The sequence below is a fragment of the Balaenoptera acutorostrata genome, chromosome 3, assembly GCF_949987535.1.
Source record: "Balaenoptera acutorostrata chromosome 3, mBalAcu1.1, whole genome shotgun sequence".
In the NCBI taxonomy this organism is placed as follows: domain Eukaryota; kingdom Metazoa; phylum Chordata; class Mammalia; order Artiodactyla; family Balaenopteridae; genus Balaenoptera; species Balaenoptera acutorostrata.
This window is the reverse complement of record NC_080066.1, coordinates 118169246-118193266: the sequence shown is the minus strand read 5'-3', so window position 1 is coordinate 118193266 and position 24021 is coordinate 118169246. Positions and strand designations below refer to the sequence as shown.

Genomic DNA, 24021 nt, shown 5'->3' with positions numbered 1-24021 from the left:
AAAGAAGAAATAATGCACAAAAGAGTTAAATTGCAAGTATTAGCTAAGTAAGCAATACTATGATATAAGTGGAAGTCTGCATATTGAAACAGAGAATCTCATAGAGAATTTATATAGAGATCAAATGGCCATCAATTAATTCTATATTAGATGTTCAAGGGAACAAGTAAAACTTGAAATTTCAAAATCAGTGATGGCAAAGAAAAGAATGAGCAGTACCTTATTAAAGATGGTATTCTTATAATATACAAAGCAAGTTCCCAGATGTGTCTTATACCACTGTCCTGAATATTTGAAAAAAAAAACCAAACCTCACACCTAGATGAAAACAAATAATCTGAAACTAGTTGCTAATATGTTACAAAACAAAAACTTTTAGGTACCCCATTAGAATTATTCTCTAACAAGAGAACCAGAGGCAAAGAAAATTGCTAACATTGCAAAAATCATGAATTTAGGTTAAACATGGGGATGAGTGGCTTGAAGGAGAAGGTTGCTCAATTTGGGATTAGATATTGTGAAATCTTTTTATGGACATCTCTAGACATAGGCTGGATTATAAACTGTATATCTTGCTGTGAACAAGGGAGCAGACAAGATTACTCAAGATCCTGTCGCCTGGTGATCTTTGGAAATGAAAGCCTAATTAACAGGCTCCCTAGAGGCAGGTCAAAGGCGTTCTTTTATCCCTACTGCCCTTAATCCCAGTTCCTTGATGCCTTATTCCTCCCCCTTTCATTCAGCGTCCTCTAAAACTGAATACACATTGTGCAAGTTTCCACCTCTGCTCTTCTACTGTAAGCGCATTAGACTACTGGAATTAAGAATTTTAAATCCCTCATCTCTAAACTGATGTTTATTTTTTTCAAGTGTTTTGGAATAAAGTTTAACACTAAAAACTTTCTAAAATTTCTTTTCAATTGCACAACAAAATTTTTAATGTTAGACTCTGTAATACTACAAAGTCTTTCAAATATCTTTAACTAAAGTTATCTGATAAGTAATACTTTGTCAAATTTCAATTCGGATTGATCTTTAATTTCAAAGATTGTGTTGCATGCGATTGCTTACTTGGTTAAATTCCTGTTAGAATCATATTGACAGTGTTTCCCTTCTTTAAAACAGCTTTAGGATGAGCGTCTCTACCGTAGTACCCAGGGAGTAACAACTGATTTATCAGTTTTAAAACTTGACAGAATTATTTTGCAGATTTAAAGTAATTAATATCATTCCCTTGATGGTAAATGAGGCATAAAAGTTTTTTCTTGTTTTATATCCTCTTCCTCGCATGAAAAATTGGTGATGATAACTAATTTATGTTAAATTAGTGATGTTAACTAACTAATGAGGGTTCAAGAAGCTAACCCTCATTAGATAAAGACTCCAATCATTATCTGAAATACTGTAGCTAGTCTCACGCAGGTTCGCAGTCATCCGCTCTGGGTCCTCTGCGGAACCCTGTAACTGCACCTGATTGGTGCACGTGCTTGTCAGTCACATAGAGGGGGCGGGTGCTCAAAGCCCCGCTCTAAAAGAGACGCAGTGCTTTTACATCATCGCGCAGCGACCAAAGCAGGGGAGGGAGGGGTGGGTTGTGAGGGCTCTTCGGTGCTGGCGGGGGCGGCCTACGAAAGTGTCATGGCTACTGCCGCTGAGCTTAGTCGCCCGACCATCGGTGACAGGAGCCTAGAGCGGAGCTGCAGCCCCAACCTCTCCCAAGAGGTGGTCTGCGAAGTCTTTCGCTCCTTGCATACCCTGGCTGGACAAGTGAGTGGTGGTCTGTGGGAGTAGGGGTCTGGGAACCGTCTAGCCCCTCCCCCCTTTTTTCCTCGAGCGGAGGCAGGGGGCAGCGGAGGCCTGCCGGGTGTGGGACCCGGCGCGAGTAGCCGAGGCCGGGGGAGGAGCCCGGGCCCCGCCGTCTGCGGTCTGAGTGAGAATGGCCGAGCGGGTTAGTTCCCGGCCGGTTGCAGGCTAGATTTCCTTCCGACTCTTCTCCCCAAGAGTGAGTGAGGCTAGTGTTAAGTGAAAACCCGGCTCGGAGATGAACAGGCTTGGAGAGGATGGATGCGGAGAATCTTCTCTGAGGGTTTGGGAGGCGCCTGGCGCTCAGGCTCCTTTTACTTCCAGTTCATTCTTTATAGAAATTGATAGGTTAGTACGGCCTGCGATTTCTGGAAAAGCTCTCTCTCCGCCTTTTTTGGGTGATTTCCTCTTATGAGTCACTTGCTTTTGTTTATTTCTTTTTTCCTTCTGGCCGTTGCTTGCATCTCTTCCCCTTTAAAACGGGGAAGAAGAGAAAAGGAATTAATCTGAACTACTCATAGCGTAAAGTTGGCTGAGTTATCCGTGGTCGATACTGCTTGTATCACAACTGTTGTTTAATAATTGAGCTATTAACTAGTTTAACTGGCTGATAAATAGCTTTTGTAGAAATGTCATAATAAAATGGGGTTTAAATAAAGGTGCTCCTTACACTCAAGTCACTATTTCGTTTCATGATGTAAACTGCAAAGCAAGCAAATTTTAAATGAGAAACAACTTGAAAATATGTTTGTCTGATTTTAAAAAGCAGATTTTTTAAATCTTAGACGGAATTAGGCATTTATGTTGAAGATAATGGTAACTTCCTTTATGAAAGTAGAGCGTTTGATTTGTGAAAACTATTTTTAAAAGCCTTGGGTGGATGGAGAATCAGTCTCTTAAAACGTTATTTAAATATTTTTAAAAATCCTAATATTTGTTCTAACTTAAAAAGAGTATTACTGTAAGTTAAACATTCAGTTTGGTGTAATGAAACGATTATTAATAGAATCGGCTAAAAGTTTTAAACTCACTTGTTTGTCAAGGACTTAAACTTTTTTTTTAAGACTTGGGGACATATTATTTCAGTCTCAAGACTCAAGACCTGTAAATGGTTTAAAAGTTTGAGAACTTTCTATGGCGTGGACATTGGAACTTTAAGGTTTTTTTTTAATATCCTAATATCAAGATGAAAAAAGTTTATACTCACCTATAGTTTACACAAGTTTTTTCCCCCCACTGATGAGATACTTTTTAAAAATAACATTAAGAAATAATTTAAACATTTCTTTTGAAATAGTTTGTATACTGAATTTTTAAAACTCATTTAAAAATTTTAAACATTCAGATATTCTGTAGGTAAAAGTAGAGATGTGATTAAAATTTACTTATGTCACCTGTCAAAAATGTTTAGAGTAAATATTTGGTGAGTTTTCATGACAGAGTGAAAGGACCGTTTATACAAGTGTCATAAAATAAGATCATCTCATCAATTAAATGCTAGCCAACTTTGTAATACTCTTTATATTTCGAGATGTATTGTTTAAAGAATTAAAGCCCGAGTACTATACTTATAAAATTGTCCTTGGTGGAAATCACTATTTCCTTTCAAAACAAGTTTAAGGAATTTTTTAAAATGTATGTTGTAAAATGCCTAGGTTCATTCTGTATAGTATCATTGTGTTATTAGCTCTCCTCAATAGGAAACATAAAGTTGAATGTTTCAAAAGTATTTTTTATCCCAGATTTCCAATTTTCTAATTTTAACTTTATTGCTTACCTCTGGTTGGTCCATCTTACCAAGCTGAAGAAATACTTATTGTTAGCTTGGGTTTTCATATTAATAAAGTTTTTATTGAAATACATATTTTAAATAGGCCATATTAATGGCAGACTAATACATTTTTGAGTGAATGGTTTACAAGTTCTATAGGGTAAAAATGCACAGAATTCATATTACTAACAGGGAATTTGTTGAATAATAGTTGGATGTATTGGGATAGTTTTAAAGTTAATTTGTGACATTATGTGATTTTCTTAAAAGACCAAGTATCTTTAACTGCACTTGAAAGCTTACATAATTCTGCTGAATTGAAATGAGAATATGATCCAAACATTAAATTTAATTTCTGTAAGTTATTATTGTCTCTAGAAAATTTGATGCTTTGCTTTGGTTGAGGATTTGTCTGCATTATCCCCAAACTGTATTCATAAATTTGTTATAATAGACGATAGACCCCTTGAGGACTGTAAAAGTATAGTAATAGTTTACTTCCATGCATAAGTTGTTGTCTAAGGAAATCTTTATAGGCATTAAATAATGTAAATTAAGATTAATGTGGTTATCTTAATATAAAACTTTAGTTAAAATAATGTAGACTAATTTTTGCCAGTGCAGCCTACACAAAACTTATTTCTTTACACTTGTCTAATATAGACTTTAAATATTTCTGGTCAAAGGGTGGTAAACTTCTGTCATATAGCGTTCATTCATATAGTGCCTTTTTTGGGAACTTTAGATCTTTTCGGTTCTATGTACATTGGTTTATCTTTTTGTTTTATTACAATCACAATTTATAAGATCTGTATTTGAACTAATGTAACACTTGTCTTTATTTTGTAGAAAACATGACTAATTTTAAATAAATGATTTTTGGAAAAATAATAGTTAACTTGATTCTGCGATGTAGTATATCCTTATAAACACGTGTCCCTAGAAAAGTTTACGGTGATTCACTTTTATTCACTCGAAAGACTAGAGATGGAGGCTTTCCCTCTAAAATCTTCACTCATTTTGATATTAATTTTATATTCAGGTTCTTGGTAGTTTTCTGTATATAATTTTATTGTAATAGGTCACGGATAGCCAATTTATAAGAAATTTTCGTACAATGAGCCCTCATACTTTAATAGAAAATACTGTTTAGCAGTAAGTCTGGCCTTTCCATCCAGTCTCTGGCCATTTATTTCACTATTGTGCAAAAGTATTTGTTTTTCAATTTCAGCTTTCCGCAGCTAAATAATCGTTTAATTTTTATTTGAAGTAGATAAACACGTTGCCATGTATCACTAGACTTTATAATATGTATGAATATAAATGTATGAATTGATTTTTAAATTATTTTTAAAATTGGTTAAAATTGAAAACAATAAAAATGTGATTCGGAAGACATCAGAGGAATGATATATTTCAGTTATGTATTTATGTGCATATTTAACAAAAAGAAATGTGTATATCAGAACTTTCATAAAGGTACCTGCCCCCTCTGTTTAATGCTCTGAGCTAGAAGCAGTAGGATTCTGAGTAGGACAAGAGTATTTTGACCCCTATCCAAAGTTTTTCAGATAATGAATTATCAAAAAAGATGGTCCCATTACACAGACCCAAGAATAGAATTAGAGTGAGGTGTCGTTCTATGTTTTTATGAAAATTTCACGTTTTTTGGCTTTTTAAAGTGGTAACTAGGTGTAGAGCATTTTTATGTATGATTGAAAACTTGAGAACTTTGAGCTAAATGGTGTGTTATTCTATAGAAATCTTATTTTTGGACAATCCCATGTGTACAGCTTAATCTTGTAATTTTTTGTGATGTTGCTGGTTTGCCCCTTTGAAGCTTAACATCAGAGATGATGTGGTGAAAATTACAATCGATTGGAACAAGCTCCAGAGCCTCTCGGCATTCCAGCCTGCTTTGCTCTTTAGTGCACTTGAACAACATGTTTTATATTTACAGGTAAATTTCGTGTTAAAAATGTTAACTCGATATTGAGACTAGAAATTAATTGTAGTTAAATTGTAAGCTGTAGTATTTGTCAGCTCTATCTTAATACTATATTAATAGTGGTATTAATAAAAGGTTACTTTGGCCAGATTGGATCCAAATCTGTTAATTTACATAGTGATCAGGACAATTACAGGAATATAGCCCAATAGGCTGATGTGGGTATGAAGATTGAATGAATGCAGTTCTATTCAATTCTAGACTTGCACTGAAAAATTCAATACAGTTGCATCTATGGTGGGTTATAATTAAGCAATAAGACACGGCAGGTGTGTGTCATGCTATGATAATGATTCCATGCCTTGGGTGAGTTTGGAGGCTCATGGAGTGCTTTCAGTGGTTCAAGAAGTGGCATTATCCCAGCATGACACATCCTGGAGTGTCTATTGCAATTAAACAGTTTCAGCATAGTTTTTAAAAAGAAAGTAATTTCTGTGACATTAATGTCTCATGTTAGTAAGTAGCCAGTCACTATTTTATCATTTTTTTCTTGAGTTTGAAATAATTCATCCTTTATATTAAGTCAACACTGAATTGTTTATTTATAATAGTATTGTTATATTTTTTAATATTTCAGTTCAATAACTGAACAGTATTATGACCTTGCTAGTTTCCAATTGAACATCTTTGCAGTTATAATTGATGCAAGTTTGCAGTTTATCTCTAATCAAAGTATAAAATACGAAGTGTCAAAAAGGTTTGGATTGGTCAGTTTACTTCTATTAAGATGTTACAAGGATTCAGAAGAGTATCTGGTATAGCAAATAATGGAAGCAAAATTGTAGGTATGAAAAAATAATTGGAACACTGACAAGTGTTGGTGTGTTTTGATTAATGGAGTAGACATTTAATTTTCAGTCCTCTATTCAGTGACTTTATGGGAAATTTTAACTCTGTTTCATGTTAAAAGTAATAGTTAACCCTAGTTTTAAAGGGCGGAAGCAATGAGCTTTAGGACTCAACTGAGGCCTAATTGTGGATGGGTCTGGGCGGGGGGAATGGGTAGTATAATTTACATTATACAACAGGGTTTTTTCCCCCTCTAGTATGGTGATAGGCATCTACCTCTTTTCAGCTAAGGCTCTTGTTCGTTTTCTTTTTAAAAATTTAATTTCATGACCCAAGAAGATATCTTGCCATGTCAGGAGAAGCTTGAGTGTTCCCTCAGCGTAACACCTATATATTTCATGTCTATGCTCTCTCATTTACTTCGGCCAACTGCAGTTTCAAGTGGAGAATCTCCAGTGATATAGTGATAATGCAGGGCTTTGCTGAGTGAGAGCACTGGCTCTCGTGTTAAGGAGGAAAAATACTAAGCCTTAGTATTCTGAGGAGGCATTTGAATGACATGTTAATTAAGTGGCATTGGTGCCAGAGGCTGAGGCTTTGATTTGGCACAAAATAAAAGATGAGTGACAGAATGATTCCCTCAAAGAAAATTTTAAATTTCCTCAGGTTTTCTTTTTCTTCTTTTCTTTCCTTTTTTTTTAAACAGATTTATAGCAAATGATATTGGTCACAATAGCAGAGAACAGCACAAACACTTACATGTGCTCAGATCTATGTATGATGTGCCAACCTTTTAAATTTAGTTAATTGACATTGAATATTGCCTTTACTTAGCAGAAATTTATATAAATATGGTAAATATGTGATTAATTTTGATCAGTTTGAACCTCAGCAGATGGAATTGTGTTCTCAGCCTTTTTTAGCAAAACTTCAGCCTCTGATTAAAGAGGAGAATACAACTGTTGTTGAAGAAAGAGGAAAAACAGAAACAGGGAACAAGAATGAAGTAAATGCCAGATTTCCCATTGGCGACCTACAGGAGGAAGAAAAGCACAAAGATTGTGATTTGGGAGATGTGAAAAAGACACAGATCCATTTTGATCCAGAAGTAGTTCAAATAAAGGCTGGAAAAGCAGAAGTAAGAAGTTGGGTTTTGGGGGGGGTGGGTGGAGTATTTTTTAAAATCTTACTATGTTTGAATTAAGACACACATGCTTATTGTTTGTAGATTGACAGACGAATATCTGCATTTATTGAAAGAAAGCAAGCTGAAATCAATGAAAACAACGTCAGGGAATTTTGCAATGTGATTGATTGTAATCAAGGTAACTACCTAGAAGAAGTTAATTTTTGTAGGATTTTAATGATCTTTCATCTGTTTTTTAAAATGAATAACATTAAGAACACAGTTTAATTATTTCACAGGTTTATTTGGAAACTAAGACAGCAGTATTTCCTTCTGTTTAATAATACAAAATGGTTTTCATCTTGGTTATCCAAAAGTCAAATAAATGCTAACGTAAAAAGGCAAGTGTTTACCACACGTGTAAAGATTGTTTTAAAGTTCCTTCAGGAAATGAAGATAAAGTGTGGGTGGCAGGGTGTCTCAGTCTCACTAGTAAGAAGGTCTAAGCTATATAAATTTCAAGTCTCTAAAGGTATTTATGAAATTATGATATTAATACAGGAAGTGAACTTAGTAAAGTTAATACTCCTCAAGAGGGAGCAGTTTTCTCACTACTCCTTAGCTGTTTGAAATGTTTTATGTCACGATAAAACCAATTTGTCATCAAGACTATGGTGTCTTATGCTTTTTTCCTTTCTCTCATAGTGCATACATTTGCTGTTTTTCATCAGATTCTCCTTTCCTCTCCACATGATGTTATAGTATATTTACAGATCTGCAGGTATGCTGCAGAATACAAAATTGCAAAGCACTAGTGTGGATCATAGTCAGGCATCATAGTAATAATCAGAACAAGTAGTTCTTAGAAAAAATTATGGAGAAGAGTTCCTAATTGGAATGAACATTTTTCTTGTTGCCTCTAATAATATCTCGTGGCTAATTATTATGAACACAATTGTCAGATGAACCTAGAATTGACTCGTATCACATTCGTACACTGATTCTCTTAATAATGAAATAATACAGGCTCAAGGTGGGTCCTAAATGCAGCCTTTTCTACTATTAACATTATACATATGTACCTCTAGATTTGGTATATTTTACTGTTAGCTTTTCAGAACAGGTGCAGCAGTGGCAAAATCTCAGGTACTACAATCCAACTGCAAGCTACCCATGAGAAAGCGTTTGTTGAAGGAGCAAGCACATGTATCACTAATGTTATTCCTCTGTTCTCCCTGCTAACTCTATTATTATAAACCGCCAGGGGATAGAAATTGACAAGAATTGAAATGCTCAGCAGGATTCCTTAGCCCATTCAATCCCTTGCTGGCTCCAAACAGTGTTGGGAAGAATTGCTGTGGAGAGTGACTAACACTCATACATTCACTGTCTTCACACCATGCTGAATTTTTCTCTAATGGGTCAGTTAATCTATATATTTGGAATATAGCTCTGGAATGGATGATAGCTTCTTTTTTTTAACCCTTAGCCCCATGAAATGGTAGAAGGAGAATGGAGAGGTGATGGCCCTTTAAACGTATTTTCAGGTGTTTCAAAAAGAAAAGAAAAAGAAAATGCCTCTGTCTAGTGTCTATATTTAAAAGATAAGTGGGTTTGGAATTTTATTCACACAGTTTGATGTGTCAGCAGAACTATCTTAAGGAAACTTAGACTGAAAAAATTCAGATGTATTGTAACGTGTTAGTGTGTTCCTTTTAATACCTCTCAGTTGACCAAAATATAAACAATGGGTTTTTTAAAAAATCAAATTCCCTAGGGAAAAAAAAAGAATTTTCCTTCAGTATCTCTTTTACCATCCATTTTTATTATAAAATAAGGGGAGTTTTTTAGGAAATTTACTGCAATGCATGGTTTTACTTAATGTCATTTTAAAGATTATTTTATAATATTTGAAATGTTTATATATTATGTTAATATCATTCCAACTTTCTCCCTTGGTTTATGATTTATTTGTTGATGTATAACTTGAAAGAAACTATACTTTTCAGCTTAGAAAAAATCTGGAACAAAATTTCACATGGTATCATTCTTAAAATTGCATTTTTTGAAAGGGGCAGTCTGGAAAGAGATAGATAGCTTTTGTGATTAGGGATTTTTTTTTTAGATGAGCACTGGAAATCTAGGAAAAGTATAAAAGTATGTGTTGTAGGTTTCAAGGTCATTTTTGTGTGGCGTTCTGAAATAAAAATGTGTTAAATGCATAATACTTTTATATTAGATGTTCACTAATTTGATCAGTAAGTAATATAAAAAATGCTGTATTTTTTAAAAAGATATTTTAGTAAAAATACTGAGTTTTGTTTATTTCTATGTTGAAATAAAGTGAATAATGTCTCTTTAGCTTAGAAATTTTAACTCTCTATAATATATAAATTATTTTCTCCAAAGGCCCAGATGGTTTTTAGGGATATTGGTATTCATTAAAAATTAAATTATCCCACCAAATGTTGAGGACTTTTCTATATATAAATTTGGAAATTAGAGAACATTAGATATACGTTTTAGAGAGTAAAGATCACTAAATTTTATCCTGTGCATGATAGTAATTTAATTACTGTTATTTAAAATGATATTCTCTGATTATGAGTAATATGTTAATATGCATTACTGAAGGGTTATCAAAATATCATACATTTGAAGTTAAGAATATATTTAAACTTATATTCATCTAAATTCTCCTTAGAAAATAGTTGTGCGAGAACCGATGCTGTTTTTACTCCTTACCCTGGGTTTAAAAGTCATGTAAAAGGTAAGTATCCATTATATAATATCTTCATCACTGGCAGAAGCTATTCTAGATTATAAGCAAAATGGAATAGAAATCACTTTCCTATCTAAATTTTATTTATTTTAAAACAAATCAAAAACTCTTGCCTTTCTTTGTACTTGGGTTTGTGGTTATGAAAAGAACATAAAGTACTGTTAAGGAGAGAGACTTTCTGATTTTTGAAATGTAAATTTAATAGGCTCAAAAGTTTCTTAATTTAGTTTCTAGAGTTGTGAATACATATGGACCACAGACTAGACCTGAAGGAATTCAAGGGTCAGGTCATAAACCTAACAGCATGCTCCGCGATTGTGGTAATCAGGCTGTAGAAGAACGACTACAAAACATTGAGGCTCACTTGCGATTGCAGACAGGTAAGCAGAGTGCTGGGCAGTGTCCTGTAATGTATCTTTGCAAGTGGTTAAAGAAATTCCGATTCACTTAGTCACCAAGTTTTCATTGAGCAGCTGTCATGTACAAAAAACATTGTTCTGATTGGTACGAAAATGAAGAAAGCATAGTCCCCGCTCTCAAGGAATTTACAGTTCATGTGTTTACGCTCTTCTTCCTCCTCTTATACACTTCTCAACAATATCCTGACGCTCTCAGTTTATTAAAGTCATAGCTGAAAACTAGTGTAGTTTTTTTCCTGCCATCAATTTCATAACTTAACCATGACCATCTCTCATTCGTATCCCCCACTGTGCTGGTAAAAAGTATTAATAAGTGTAACCCTAGCTCTTTAAGATCTTCCAGTGAGGATAAGCATATAAATAAATGAATGCCATTGGGGACTAACATTTATTAAGTGACTGACTAAATACTAAGTGCCAGTCACTCTGAAAATATTATACATCTGTCAACTCACTATTTAACAGTACCCTTGTGAGATGTTGGTGCTGTAATCATTGTCAGATAAACAAACTGAAGTTTTGAGAGCTCAAGCGGCATGCCCAAGGTAGTAAGTGGCAACTAGAAATCAAACTTAGATCTTAACTGGCTGCAAAGCCTCAGTCTCCCTCCCGATTTAGTCACCAGATACTGTTGATTCTATCTTCTAAATATCTGCAAAAAGCACAGAGGCATAAAATATGGTTCAGGGAATTTCTGAGTCCAGTCTATCTGGTGTATTTGTGGATGGAGGGAGAAGATGATAAGAGAATGAGTAAATCTTTGAGGATAGTAAGAGATTAGCATTAAAATTAATTCCCTTTCTCAGAACTAGATGCATTTACCATACAAATGGTATAACAGGATTGACTGGTTGATTAAATCTAATGGTATCAAGTAGTTAATTTTGAAAAGTATCTGTTGAATGCCTACTATACACCAAGCACTGTTTTAGACAGGAGGGATACTGAGATGTAGTCACAGTTCCTGGCGTCAAGGACTTTATAATCTGTTTGGGAGAAAGATTAATAGCAAAGGGGGATGTTAAAGGGGCTGTGAGGGAAGGGTATGGTGGGGCACAAGGAGCCTCCATGTGAAGAGATTCAGGCAGTGCTTTGTTGACCCAGCGAAGCTTGAAATGGTTCTTGAAAGGTAGGGAGGTGAGGCAGAGGATGTTGTAGGTAAAGGGAGCAGCAAGAGCAAAGTCAGATGAGTAAGTTATTCATTTTACTTTATTTGAAAGCAAGAACAACCAAAATCCTAAAATTTAAAAATTCTTAAAAAAAACCCCCATATTTCTAGAGTTTTTATATTTAACAAGTTGATACTTTTGATATGAAAATTTACCCATATTCTTTAATTGCATAATGATTCTTTAATCATGTATTTGTTCATTCAGTAAATATTGAGCACCTGTTCAGTCTATGAACTGATGCTTCCTAGGTTTGTGCAGTGTACAACCTGCACAGCCATACCCAATGAACAAAACATAAAATTCTGCCCTCTAAGAACTTACATTAGAGTGGAGAAACAGGCAGTAAATAAGCAAAATATACAGAATGTCAGGGGGTAGTAATGGTTTGGAGAAAAATAAGGGAAAAAAGATAGGGAGGGAGTGCTAGGTAGGGGGAGGTGGTAGTACTGGTATTTTTTAAAGTGTGGTCAGAGAAGGCCTTACTGATATGGTAACTTTTGAGCCAAGACCTGAAGTTGGCAAGTGCAAGCCTTGTGAATACAGAGGTAGAGAGAATCACAAGTGCTAAAGTTGTAAGAGTACTTGGCCTAGTTGAATAACAGAAAAATGGCTGAAATGGTATGAATGTGGGGAGAATATCCAAATTGTATAGGATCTTGTAGACTATTGTAAAGGCTTTGAGTTTTAATCTGAGTGAAATGCGAAGGTGTTGGAAGGTTTTGAGCAGAGAACTAACTGTAACTATCTGAACTATCTGATAGAATTAATGTAACTATCTGAATTACATTTTAAAAGTATTGCTGGCAGCTGTGTTGCGAACAGACTTTATGTGTGCAAGGCAGAAACAAGAAGACCAGTTTGGAAGTTGTGATAATCCAGGGAGAGATGATGGTGGTCTAGACCAGAATGTTTGCATTGGAGGTGCTAAGAAATGGAAGGATTTGGGATATAATCTTGAAATTTGAGTAACCTTAATTTTACCATACCCCTGCCTAGACAGTTTGTTAGTTAAGAATTATGGTATTTTAAAGGAACCCCCATACTCTTTTCCATAGTGGCTGTATAAATCTACATTCCCACCAACAGTGCAAGAGGGTTCCCTTTTCTCCACACCCTCTCCAGCATTTATTGTTTGTAGATTTTTTGATGATGGCCATTCTGACTGGTGTGAGGTGATACCTCATTGCAGTTTTGATTTGCATTTCTCTAACGATTAGTGATGTTGAGCATCCTTTCTACCATATGACCCAGCAATCCCACTACTGGGCATATACCCTGAGAATACCATAATTCAAAAAGAGACATGTACCACAATGTTCATGGCAGCACTATTTACAATAGCCAGGACATGGAAGCAACCTAAGTGTCCATCGACAGATGAATGGATAAAGAAGATGTGGCACATATATACAATGGAATATTAGCCATAAAAAGAAATGAAATTGAGTTATTTGTAGTGAGGTGGATGGACCTAGAGTCTGTCATACAGAGTGAAGTAAGTCAGAAAGAGAAAAACAAATACCGTATGCTAACACATACATACGGAATCTAAAAAAAAAAAAAAAAGGTTCTGATGAACCTAGGGGCAGGACAGGAATAAAGACACAGACATAGAGAATGGACTTGAGGACATGGGGAGGGGGAAGGGTAAGCTGGGACGAAGTGAGAGAGTGGCATGGACTTATATACACTACCAAATGTGAAATAGATAGCTAGTGGGAAGCAGCCACAGAGCACAGGGAGATCAGCTCGGTGCTTTGTGTCCACCTGGAGGAGTGGGATAAGGAGGGTGGGAGGGAGACGCAAGAGGGAGGGGATATGGGGATATATGTATACGTATAGCTGATTCATTTTGTTATACAGCAGAAACCAACACAACATTGTAAAGCAATTATACTCCAATAAAGATGTTAAAAAAAATTATGGTAAAGCTCCTTTTAAATGTTCTTCTGGGTTAAAGGAGAAAATATGGCATGTAAGGAGAAGTATAAATTGAAGAAAATGATATGACATGTTACAACCACTGAATTGAATTGTCAGTTGTCACTATGCATTTTCCTCCTCCTAAATAACTGTCAAAGTCTATCAGAGATACAAGTTGTTCTATACAGGAACTATTCAATGTCTTGTAAAATGAATTTAACATAAAACAAAATGCCTATCAACATAGGAAGCATAAGTGGGGCTTGGGGAGAAGTGTAGTATAATAATATATCCCATAGAGTATATTATGAAAATGTTTGCTAAAGATTTCATCCTGTCTTACTCTTGTTAACTTATTTTCTGAAGTTTAAATAATTCCCATTCTTTTGCATAAGTGTCTTTGCATGGTATTTTACGAATAAAAATTGTAAGAAGAAAGAATTATCCATAGTACCTCAGAATTTTTTTAATGTATTTAGGTGGTCCGGTGCCAAGAGACATTTATCAGAGAATTAAAAAACTTGAGGACAGAATCCTTGAATTGGAAGGCATCTCTCCTGAATATTTTCAATCTGTAGTAAGTATAAGTGTCTGTAAGAAATAAATGTTATTTTAGGATTCATTATCACATAATTCACTCATCGATCTGCTGTGTGCAAAACACTGTTTTAATAGTTCAGTGATGAATGAACATAGTTCTGAGTAAAGAGTTACCTAGTTCTTTAAAGATTGTGATTTTGAATATTGTATTATGGACTCAATTTTTTTTAAAGGGTTACTTTTTTTTTTTTTTAATTTTTATTTATTTATTTATTTTTGGCTGTGCTGGGTCTTTGGTTCGTGCGAGGGCTTTCTCCAGTTGCGGCAAGTGGGGGCCACTCTTCATCGCGGTGCGGGGACCGCTCTTCATCGCGGTGCGCGGGCCTTTCACTATCGCGGCCCCTCCCATCGCGGGGCACAGGCTCCAGAAGCGCAGGCTCAGCAGCCGTGGCTCACGGGCCCAGCCGCTCCGCGGCATGTGGGATCCTCCCAGACCAGGGCTCGAACCCGTGTCTCCCGCACCAGCAGGCAGATTCTCAACCACTGCGCCACCAGGGAAGCCCTAAAGGGTTACTTTTATGGTACATTACCCAAATTCTCAAACTTAAGCCATTTTTATGGCATAATACATCAGCCTGAATAGTGGTGAGTCCTGTCATTCTGAACTTGCTATCTTGTAAAACAAAGACTCCCTCTGGGACCTTGTTCTCTGTTGTCCTTTCTGTCTCTTTAATCTCTCACTCTCCACAGCCTCCTTCCCTCAGCTCATACACATTTACATTTCCCCCCATACGAAACAAACACACACCTCAATCTACCACCCTACCTTTTTCTTTACCCTAACCACTAGACTTTCTGAAAGACTAGTCTATATTTGTTTAATTTCTCAATTCTAGCATTTATTTATTCATTCATTCTTATCCCTTTTACCAAGGACAGTAAAAAACAATTTGTGCTGATAAGCATCTTCTTTGTTACATCAGCATGTTTCAGACAAGCCATCCTGAGCTCCTTGTGTTAATTTCCTCAGTCTTCTGGGGTGATTATACATAACACCTGCCTTTTCTGGGGCTTAGTGTTTGTTTGTTTTAAAACAATGCCATATTAGAAAGAACTAAAGTAAAAGTGAACAAAATTTTTAAATTTACTAAATTTTTAATAAAATTTACTGAAACTCCTGTTTCTGAAATACTATGTAAGATAGCTCAGTTAGCATGGATCATTATAAGTCACTGGTGAAAATGACCTTAGAGTTATTTTAGGAATAACAGCAATCTTTCCAGTTTCAAATTGGTATTAGAGTAAGGTACAAAAGAAGGAATATTTCCAGATGAAGAAGGCAAGTTGAATAACCAAAGTGAGCAGTGAATCTTAAAGCTCAATAATTTAGAGACTTTTAGTGATTTACTTCCCTCAAATATAAAATGATGTCTATTAAAGTACTGAGGGCTGAAGCAAGGATTAAATGAGATAATACCAGTCAAGCACCTAGCCTGCTGTCTAGCACATGGTAAAACCTCAGTAAATATTAGCATTTATTTAATTTCAGAAACCATCTATGAAGTAGCTGTATAAACATGGATAAGTCATACAATTACAATATATCTTCTTTAATTTTAGAAGATTTGTTGGTTGTTTTACATAATTACAAAGGTCCTTCCACTTTTAGGATTATTCTTTGTATCTTCCTAGAAAACTTCATAGAGATTGTATGCCTTTTCCTACAACAATATACCATAAGTTTTTCCCATTCAAGCTGCCTTCATTAAGAAATCCCTAGGCAGGTTATTTTTTCTAGTTCAATTTCATACCTTGTTAATATAATTCTTATTAACAATAGAACTGATCTTACAGGAGAGTATCGTAGTATTAGATGCCTCAGGTGAGATCTTGCCCCATCATTTATCTTTTCTCTCTGATTCTGATTTTAAAAGCTTAACATACACCTATTACTAAATTTAGTTAACAAAAGAACAAGCCCTTTAAATCATAATCTTATTTTGGGGGATCCATTTTACACAGGATAGAATGTTTAGAATGTTTGATTAAGGAGGTAAAAATAGATTGTAGAGGACCTTAAATGCTGTCCCCAGAAGTTTAAAGTTTAAATGCTATTGAAATCATTTGAGCAGGGAAGTGACTTGTGCAAGTGATATCTAGAAGATTTATCTATTACTGTTCTGGGAAATATATGAAAAGGGAGAGACTGAAAATAAGGAGACAGTATTATACTAGTTTAGATGTGAACTGAGATCCTGAAACAAGGACATAAGAGTGAGAATAGAAAGGATTAGTGCCATAGACAGTAGGAAAGAAAAGTTGGCAAATATTGATAATTGATTGGATATGGAAAGAGACATGGAGCAAGAATGAGTCCAGTTTCTGGTTGGAGAAATGATACCATCATTGGTAGAAATAAAATCTGGAGAGAGAGATTTTTGGGTGAAATGTGAACTTAGAGTCATAGCAGGATATGCAGATAGAAATATCAGATAAGCTTTTCAAGATGTAGGACTTACACTTGAGATAATTGGGAGAGACAGTGTAGAGGTGAGAACATAGAATTGGTAAGAACACTGAGACTGTCAGAGGCCTAAGGTCTGAAACCAACTTCAGGGGCAGGAAGTGTGATAAATGTAAACAGGATTGGCATGGATGTGTTGGGTTGTCATATCTGTAACAAAACTAGTGCTTTAAAAGAATATTTCCAAATATATTAAACAATCTATATTTGATTAGAAGGATCACTTCTGGATTAGTATCGGAAATGACATACCCAAATTAATACTGAGCAACAAGCGCAAAACACTGACATGGTTTAAACATTCAGACTGACTCTGTCCTTAAGGCCTATGAATATGTATGGTACAGACCCAAAGGCAAAGATTTCATACCCACCCTTCCATAACAGATGAATGTGCCACCTCTAGGAGCTGCGCGTCTTGCTCAGAATGGAGCCAGCTCTAGGGTTGTCCTTGCGCGTGAGAGGAGATGAACACACACCCTGCAGACGACATAGCACATTACTCACCGCTCTTACCTTCCTCTTGCTGGGAGTACACATATGGCAATTGCATAGTTTTATGTATCTATTCCTCAGAAGTCTACGGAAAAGACTAGATATGTAGTTTCTAAAGTTAGAAAGTAAGGGAAAATTGAGCCCATTAAATTTTCTAAGGATTGAACTTTTGTTAGAAATTGAATTTATGAAAAGTTTTTAACTGAAATGTGTCTAATCCAGGTTCACACGTAGATGAATTCTAAACACAGTGGGATAGAGATTATCTTGGGTAACCTTGAAGCACAGCATATGAAAAGGGAAACATTAACAGAAAAAAGATATAAATTGTATTTGGTTCCTAAAAACAAAACTAGATTATGTAAAGTTCTTTTCATTTATGAAACAGACATAAAACTCCAAAAAAAAGTTTATATATGTAAAGCACGAATTACAACAAAGTTAGTATTTGTTGCACGTTTTAATGTAGTAGTTCTAAAGGTCTTTACCCATCACATTCAACATGGAAAAATTTGAATGTGGTAATGTTTTAAAAATTTTAAGGGCATTGCTTAACAGACCATTTAAAAGATACAATTTTATGAGTCTTTCCAGAGAATTACTTACTGATTTTAAATTATGATCCTTGAAAACAGTAAGTGTAATGTTCTTCACAGGTATATTTCCACAGCACTTTGTTCATTTTATGACACTTATCACCTATAATTATATGTTTACACATCTATTTTTCACACTATATTTTCAGCCTCTGAAGGGCAGGAACTGTGTCTTGTTCATCTTTGAACACCGAGTGTAGTAGGCATGGAATAAATGTGCGAATGAATGGATAGGACCTGGCTGATAGTTAATTATTGGACTTTTAAAGTATGTTAACTTTGTTCCAAAGCACTGACTAGGTGGAATCTTAACTCTAGTCTGTAATGGTTAAGTCCCGGTTCTAAAGGGAAGCGTGGGGAGAAAGGAGCCCTGAAGGCCACGTCAGCTTCATGCATGCAGGCCGTTTACACGGGAAGGTCATGGTGGGCCTGTAGCATGAGGTGAACAAGTGGGTCTGGCTGGAAAATTAAATTGCAAACACGTTTTGGAGGGCCTTGAAGGTCACATTAACCTGTTTGTAATTCCAGTGTCATTGGGGCACAGTTAAGTCTTTGCGAAAGAAACCTAGAATGGGTTTCTGTCTGGTGACATTGTGAAGTTGTGAGTTGGAGAGAGTTTGAAGTCAAAGAAAGTAGTTTAGGAAACATGTCATTGTCCATACCAGGGAGAAATGAAGGTCTGAATCAGGGCAGTGGGACTAGAAGGGAAGAAACACTTAAGGCACTCCACCTGTAACCCTTAGCAATCGGTTACCCTTTAAAACTGATTAGAAGTAAGAAAGGGGGTTGGTCATGAAAAAGGCCTCCTTACCACTGAGTTTTCTTAGAGCATGGGTTTTCTGAACCTCATGTATGTGTTTAATCACCTTCTCTTTGGGACACAGGCATTATAAATGTAGCTATAAATTACCTGCTAACCTAAAATAGTGGGAGAGTAGAGACAATTTTTAATTATCTCTGTTCAGCTGTTTAGTGTGTTGTGCTCTCAAATATTTACCTGAGACTTGTTAAAATTTCTGCCTTTTACATTGAGATTTCCTTGTACCCAAACAGAACAAATGTTAAAGCTGGTCCAGTGTATCCACAACAGATATGTTTCTAAGTGTTCAGCTTGTTGAAATATGCTGCTCAGACCTAAAATAAGCCCCCAAAGGCTGCATTTTACTGTTTTTAAGTCATTGAACCACTAATGTCCTTGTTCTGATACTTCTCACTTTGGTTTCATGATATATTAATAATCTGATTGCTCAATGACATGGAAACTGTCCATATTTTACAGATTGAGCTGTTAGGAAAACAAGGGGAAGTATATTTTCATCAGGGTGTAAAAAACCACCTTGTGGGAAGGTAGGTGACTGAGTAGTGACCAAATTAAACATTAAGCCCTTACCTGCCCATAGGCCCCACCACAGGTATCCAGCTCAGTTTGGCACAGGAAGGAGCATGTTTATATAGGCACTTTCTTCCCCATATTTAATAATTCCAACACTTAACTGATTTCCCACTTATTATAAACTACTGATAAGAGGCATACCTCAGTATTCTTTGAAAATAGCTTTGGACACAAAGGAAAATCAGAATTTTTACCTTCTCTTCTAAATCTCAGTGGTCACAAATGTTAAAGAGAAAATTTTGCCACCTACGTTGATAGTTTCTTTGTCAGATGTACTAATATACTAATTTGCCATTCAAGAGCTTGTGGTTCTGTGAAACTAAGAACAAAGTCTAGAAATAATTCCTTAGGTCAGGGTTTAAAAAACACACAGCAGTGTGTTGGTGAGAATGTTATCAGCTTCAAATAATAGAAGTTTATACTCAAGCTGGTTCTAACAGTATGGAAATAATCTTATAAAATGTGAAGTTCAGCAGTAATGCAATCTTCAGGGTAAATTGATTTACTGCGCTAAATCATGATTGTCAAAGAACTGAGCTCTTTCCCCTCTCAGCTCTGCTTGGTGTTGGCTCTTTCCCCAGGCAGACGGCAAGATAGCTACAGTGCTTTCTGGTGTCCTAGCCAGATAACAGCAGTGTCCAGAAGAACTGCCTCCTTTGAGGGCTTTCTCTTAGAAGTGAGGAAGTTTTTTCCAGAAGTTCTCCCTCTAATCCCCAGCTGACTCTCCTTAGTTATTGGCCAGAATTGGGCCCATGACCATTTTGGTCACTGACAAGACCAGTGGGGTGGAATCAGTATTCCTCTGAGTCACATAGAGGAGCAGTAGACAGCTGCTCACTTAGACAACCACCGTGTCCATTATAGTCAATCAAGGGTGTGTGTGTATGTGTGTGTTTTCACCCCCTTGCCTGGTATTCCAAATTCTGTTTCCCTCTGTCTATTGCTGCTTCACTTGTTCAATATCCTGGGAAAGAAATGTGTTAAAGAAAGGAAACTAAGTAGGAAATCCACAGAGCACCTCTTTCCACAGTCACTCAGCCTCATAAGAAGCTGGGAATTAATGGGAAAGTGTGTATAGTCAGGGACAAGCATGTTGCTGTGATGTTACTATTATATACTTTTAATATCATCTCTGGAGGGTAACTTCCAAAGTAGAAAAAGGCAGATATTAGTTACAGATAGTGCTAGGTGAGTTTGTGGGCTTTATTTCTGCCAGGGTTCTCCTTATTTTGTTCACTATTCTATAAAGGAAAATTGTTTAGATTTTCTAAGCATTGATTACTTATTATTTTTTTACTTTTAATCTAGAACTTTTCTGGAAAAAGAAGAAAAGTTCAACCACCTCAAGTAAGTTACTACATTTTTATTTTGTTTCTGAAATAGTTTGATTGGTTTTATACCTTTCTTATTAATAAAAGTTTCTACTGCGGTTGCTTTTATCATATCTTGGGACTCAAGGACTGAAAAAAAAAAAGAGCAACATAAATTAATGTGTTGAATTAGAGAAATAATTTTATTTTAAGGGTGTGGAATGACTCAGATGGGCCAAATAAGTATTAAAATCTATCCAGATGTTAACTGTAGAAGAAAGTATCAGTTACAAAATGCTGAAAAATAATAAATGCTCAAGTAATTTAAATCTCATCCCTTCCCTTCTGCCCCATTTTTTGATTGGGATGTTTGTTTTTTGCTGTTGAGTTGTGAGATCTGTTTATATATTTTGAATATTAACCCCTTATCAGTCATATCATTTGCAAATATTTTCTCCCATTCAGTAGGTCTTTTCGTTTAGTTGATGGTTTCCCTTGCTGTACAAAAGCTTTTAAGTTTAATAAGGGCTTATTTGTTTATTGTTGCTTTTATTTCCTTTGTTTTAGGAGACAGATCCAAAAAATTATTGGCTATGATTTATATCAGAATGTTCCGCCTTTGTTTTCCTCGAAAAGTTGTATGGTTTCCAGTCTTACATTTAGGTCTTTAATACATTTTGAGTTTATTTTTGTATATGGTGTTAGAGAATGTCCTAATTTCATTCTTTTACATGTATCTGTCCAATTTTCCCAGCACTACTTATCGAAGAGGCTGTCTTTTCTCCATTGTATAATCTTGCCTCCTTTGTTGTAGATTAATTGACCATAGGTGTGTGGGTTTATTTCTGGGCTTTCTATTCTGTTCCATTGATCTACGTGTCTGTTTTTTGAGCCAGTACTATACTGTTTTGATTACTGTAGCTTTGTAGTACAGTCTGAAGTCATAGAGCCTGCTTTCTCCAGCTCTGTTGTTTGGCTGTTCAGTCTTTCATGGTTTCATACAAATTTTAAGATTATTTGTTTTAGTTCTGTGAAAAATGCCATTGGTATTTTGATAGGGATTGCATTGAATCTGTAGATTGCCTTGTAATATGGTCTTTTTAACAATATTAATTCTTTCAGTCCATGAACACGGTATATCTTTCCATCTTTGTTGTCTTCAGTTTCTTTCATCAGTGTCTTATAGTTTTCTAAGTACAAGTCTTTTACCTCCTTAGGTAGGTTTATTCCTAGGTATTTTATTCTTTTTGATGGAATTGTTTCCTTAATTTCTTTCTAATAATTCATTGTTAATGTGTAGAATTCAACAGATTTATGTATATTAGTTTTGTATCCTGCAACTTTACCGAATTCATTGATAAGCTCTAGTGTTTTTTGGTGGCATCCATAGGATTTTCTGTGTATAGTGTCATGTCATCTGCAAACAGTGACAATTTTACTTCTTCCTTTCCACTTTGGACTCCTTTTCTTTCTTTCTTTTTTTTTTTTTGATTGCTGTGACTAGGAGTTACAATACTATGTTGAATAAAAGTGGTGAGAGTGGACATCCTTTTATCTTAGAGGAAATGCTTTCAGCTTTTCACCATTGAGTATGATGTTAGTTGCAGGTTTGTCATATATGACCTTTATTATGTTGAGGTATGTTCCCTTTATGCCCACTTTCTGGAGAGCTTTTATCATAAATAGATGTTGAATTTTGTCAAAAGGTTTTTCTGCATCTATTGAGATGTTCATATGGTTTTTATTCAGTTTGTTAATGTGTATCACATTGATTGATTTGCAGATATTGACAAATCCTTGCATCTCTGGGATAAATCCCACTTGATCATGGTATATGATCCTTTTAATGTATTGTTGAATTTGGTTTGCCAGTATTTTGTTCAGGATTTTTGTATCTGTGTTCATCAGTGATATTAGCCTGTAATTTTTTTTTTTTGTAGTGTCTTTGTCTCGTTTTGGTATCAGGGTGATGATGGCCTTGTAGAATGAGTTCGGAACCTCTGCAGTTTTTTGGAATAGTTTAAGAAGGATAGGTGTTAATTCTCTAAATGTTTAGTAAAATTCACCTCTGAGGCCATCTTGTCCTGGATTTTTGTTGTTGGGGATTTTTAAAATTACTGATTCAATTTCATTGCTGGTAATTAGTCTGTTCATATTGGTATTTTCTATTTCTTTTAGGTTCAGTATTGGGAAATTGTACATTTCTAGGAATTTGTCCATTGTGGCATATAGTTTTTCATAGTAGTCTCTTATGAGTCTTTGTATTTCTGTGGTGTTGGCTGTAACTTCTTATTCATTTCTGATTTTATTAATTGGGCCCTCTTTTCTCTTGATGAGTCTAGCTAAAGGTTTACCTATTTTGTTGATTTTTTTAAAGGAAATCACTATTTTATTGATTTTTTGTTTGTTTCTATTTTATTTATTTCTGCTCTGATCTTTATGATTTATTTCCTTCTACTAACTTGGGGTTTTGTTTGTTCTTTTTCTAGTTGCTTTAGGTGTAAGGTTTAGGTTGTTTATTTGAGATTTTTGTTGTTTCCCGAGATAACCTTGTATTGCTATAGATTTCCCTCTTAGAACTGATTTTGCTGCATTCCACAGATTTTGGAATGTTGTATTTTCGTTATCATTTGTCGGCAGGTATTTTTTTTTTATTTCCTCTTTGATTTCTTCAGTGATCCATTGGTTATTTAGTAGCATATTGGTTTTTTAGTAGCCTCCATGTGTTTGTGTCTTTTGCAGGTGATTTTGTTAGTTTGTTTGTTGATTTCTAGTCTCATAGTGTTGTGGTTGGAAAAGATACTTGATATGATTTCAATTTTCTTAAATTTACCAAGGCTTGTTTTGTAGCTTAGCTGTGATCTATCGTGGAGACTGTTCATATGCACTTAAAAAGAATGTGTGTTCTGCTGCTTTCAGAAGGAATGTTCTCTGTATATGAATAAGTTCTTCTGGTCCAATGTGTCATTTAAGGCCAGTGATTCCTTATTGATTTTCTGTCTGGGTGATCTGTCCACTGATGTAAGTGGGGTGTTAAAGTCCCCTAGTATTATTGTGTTACTGTCAGTTTCTCCCTTTATGTCTGTTAATATTTGCTTTATGTATTTAGGTGCTCCTATGTTGGGGTGCATATGTATTTACAATTGTTACATCTTTTTCTTGGATCGATCCCTTGATCATTATGTAATGTCCTTCTTTGTCTCTTGGAACAGTCTTTATTTTAAAGTCTATTTTGTATGATATAAATATTGCTACTCCAGCTTTCTTTTGATTTCCATGTGCATGGACTACCTTTTCCCATCCTTTCACTTTCAGTCTATGTGAGTCTATAGATCTGAAGTGAGTCTCTTGTAGGCAGCATATATAGAGG

The 24021-nt window shown here is 35.3% G+C and overlaps 1 protein-coding gene across 3 annotated transcripts in view; it reads left to right on the top strand.

The window, feature by feature from the left end:
* Window positions 1-1586: 1586 nt before the first annotated feature.
* MBIP (MAP3K12 binding inhibitory protein 1) overlaps window positions 1587-24021 on the top strand; it is a 35881-nt gene continuing 13446 nt past the window's right edge. For 2 of the 3 annotated variants that reach the window (XM_007180725.2, XM_007180724.2), the window contains exons 1-8: window positions 1587-1767; window positions 5415-5534; window positions 7285-7509; window positions 7600-7696; window positions 10202-10267; window positions 10507-10659; window positions 14273-14370; window positions 20650-20688. In XM_007180725.2, coding sequence (XP_007180787.2) covers window positions 1639-1767; window positions 5415-5534; window positions 7285-7509; window positions 7600-7696; window positions 10202-10267; window positions 10507-10659; window positions 14273-14370; window positions 20650-20688 — 927 coding nt within the window. In that variant the 5' untranslated portion in view covers window positions 1587-1638. The remainder of the gene's footprint in view (window positions 1768-5414; window positions 5535-7284; window positions 7510-7599; window positions 7697-10201; window positions 10268-10506; window positions 10660-14272; window positions 14371-20649; window positions 20689-24021) is intronic. The other variant, XM_057544311.1, reaches the window with a different exon arrangement.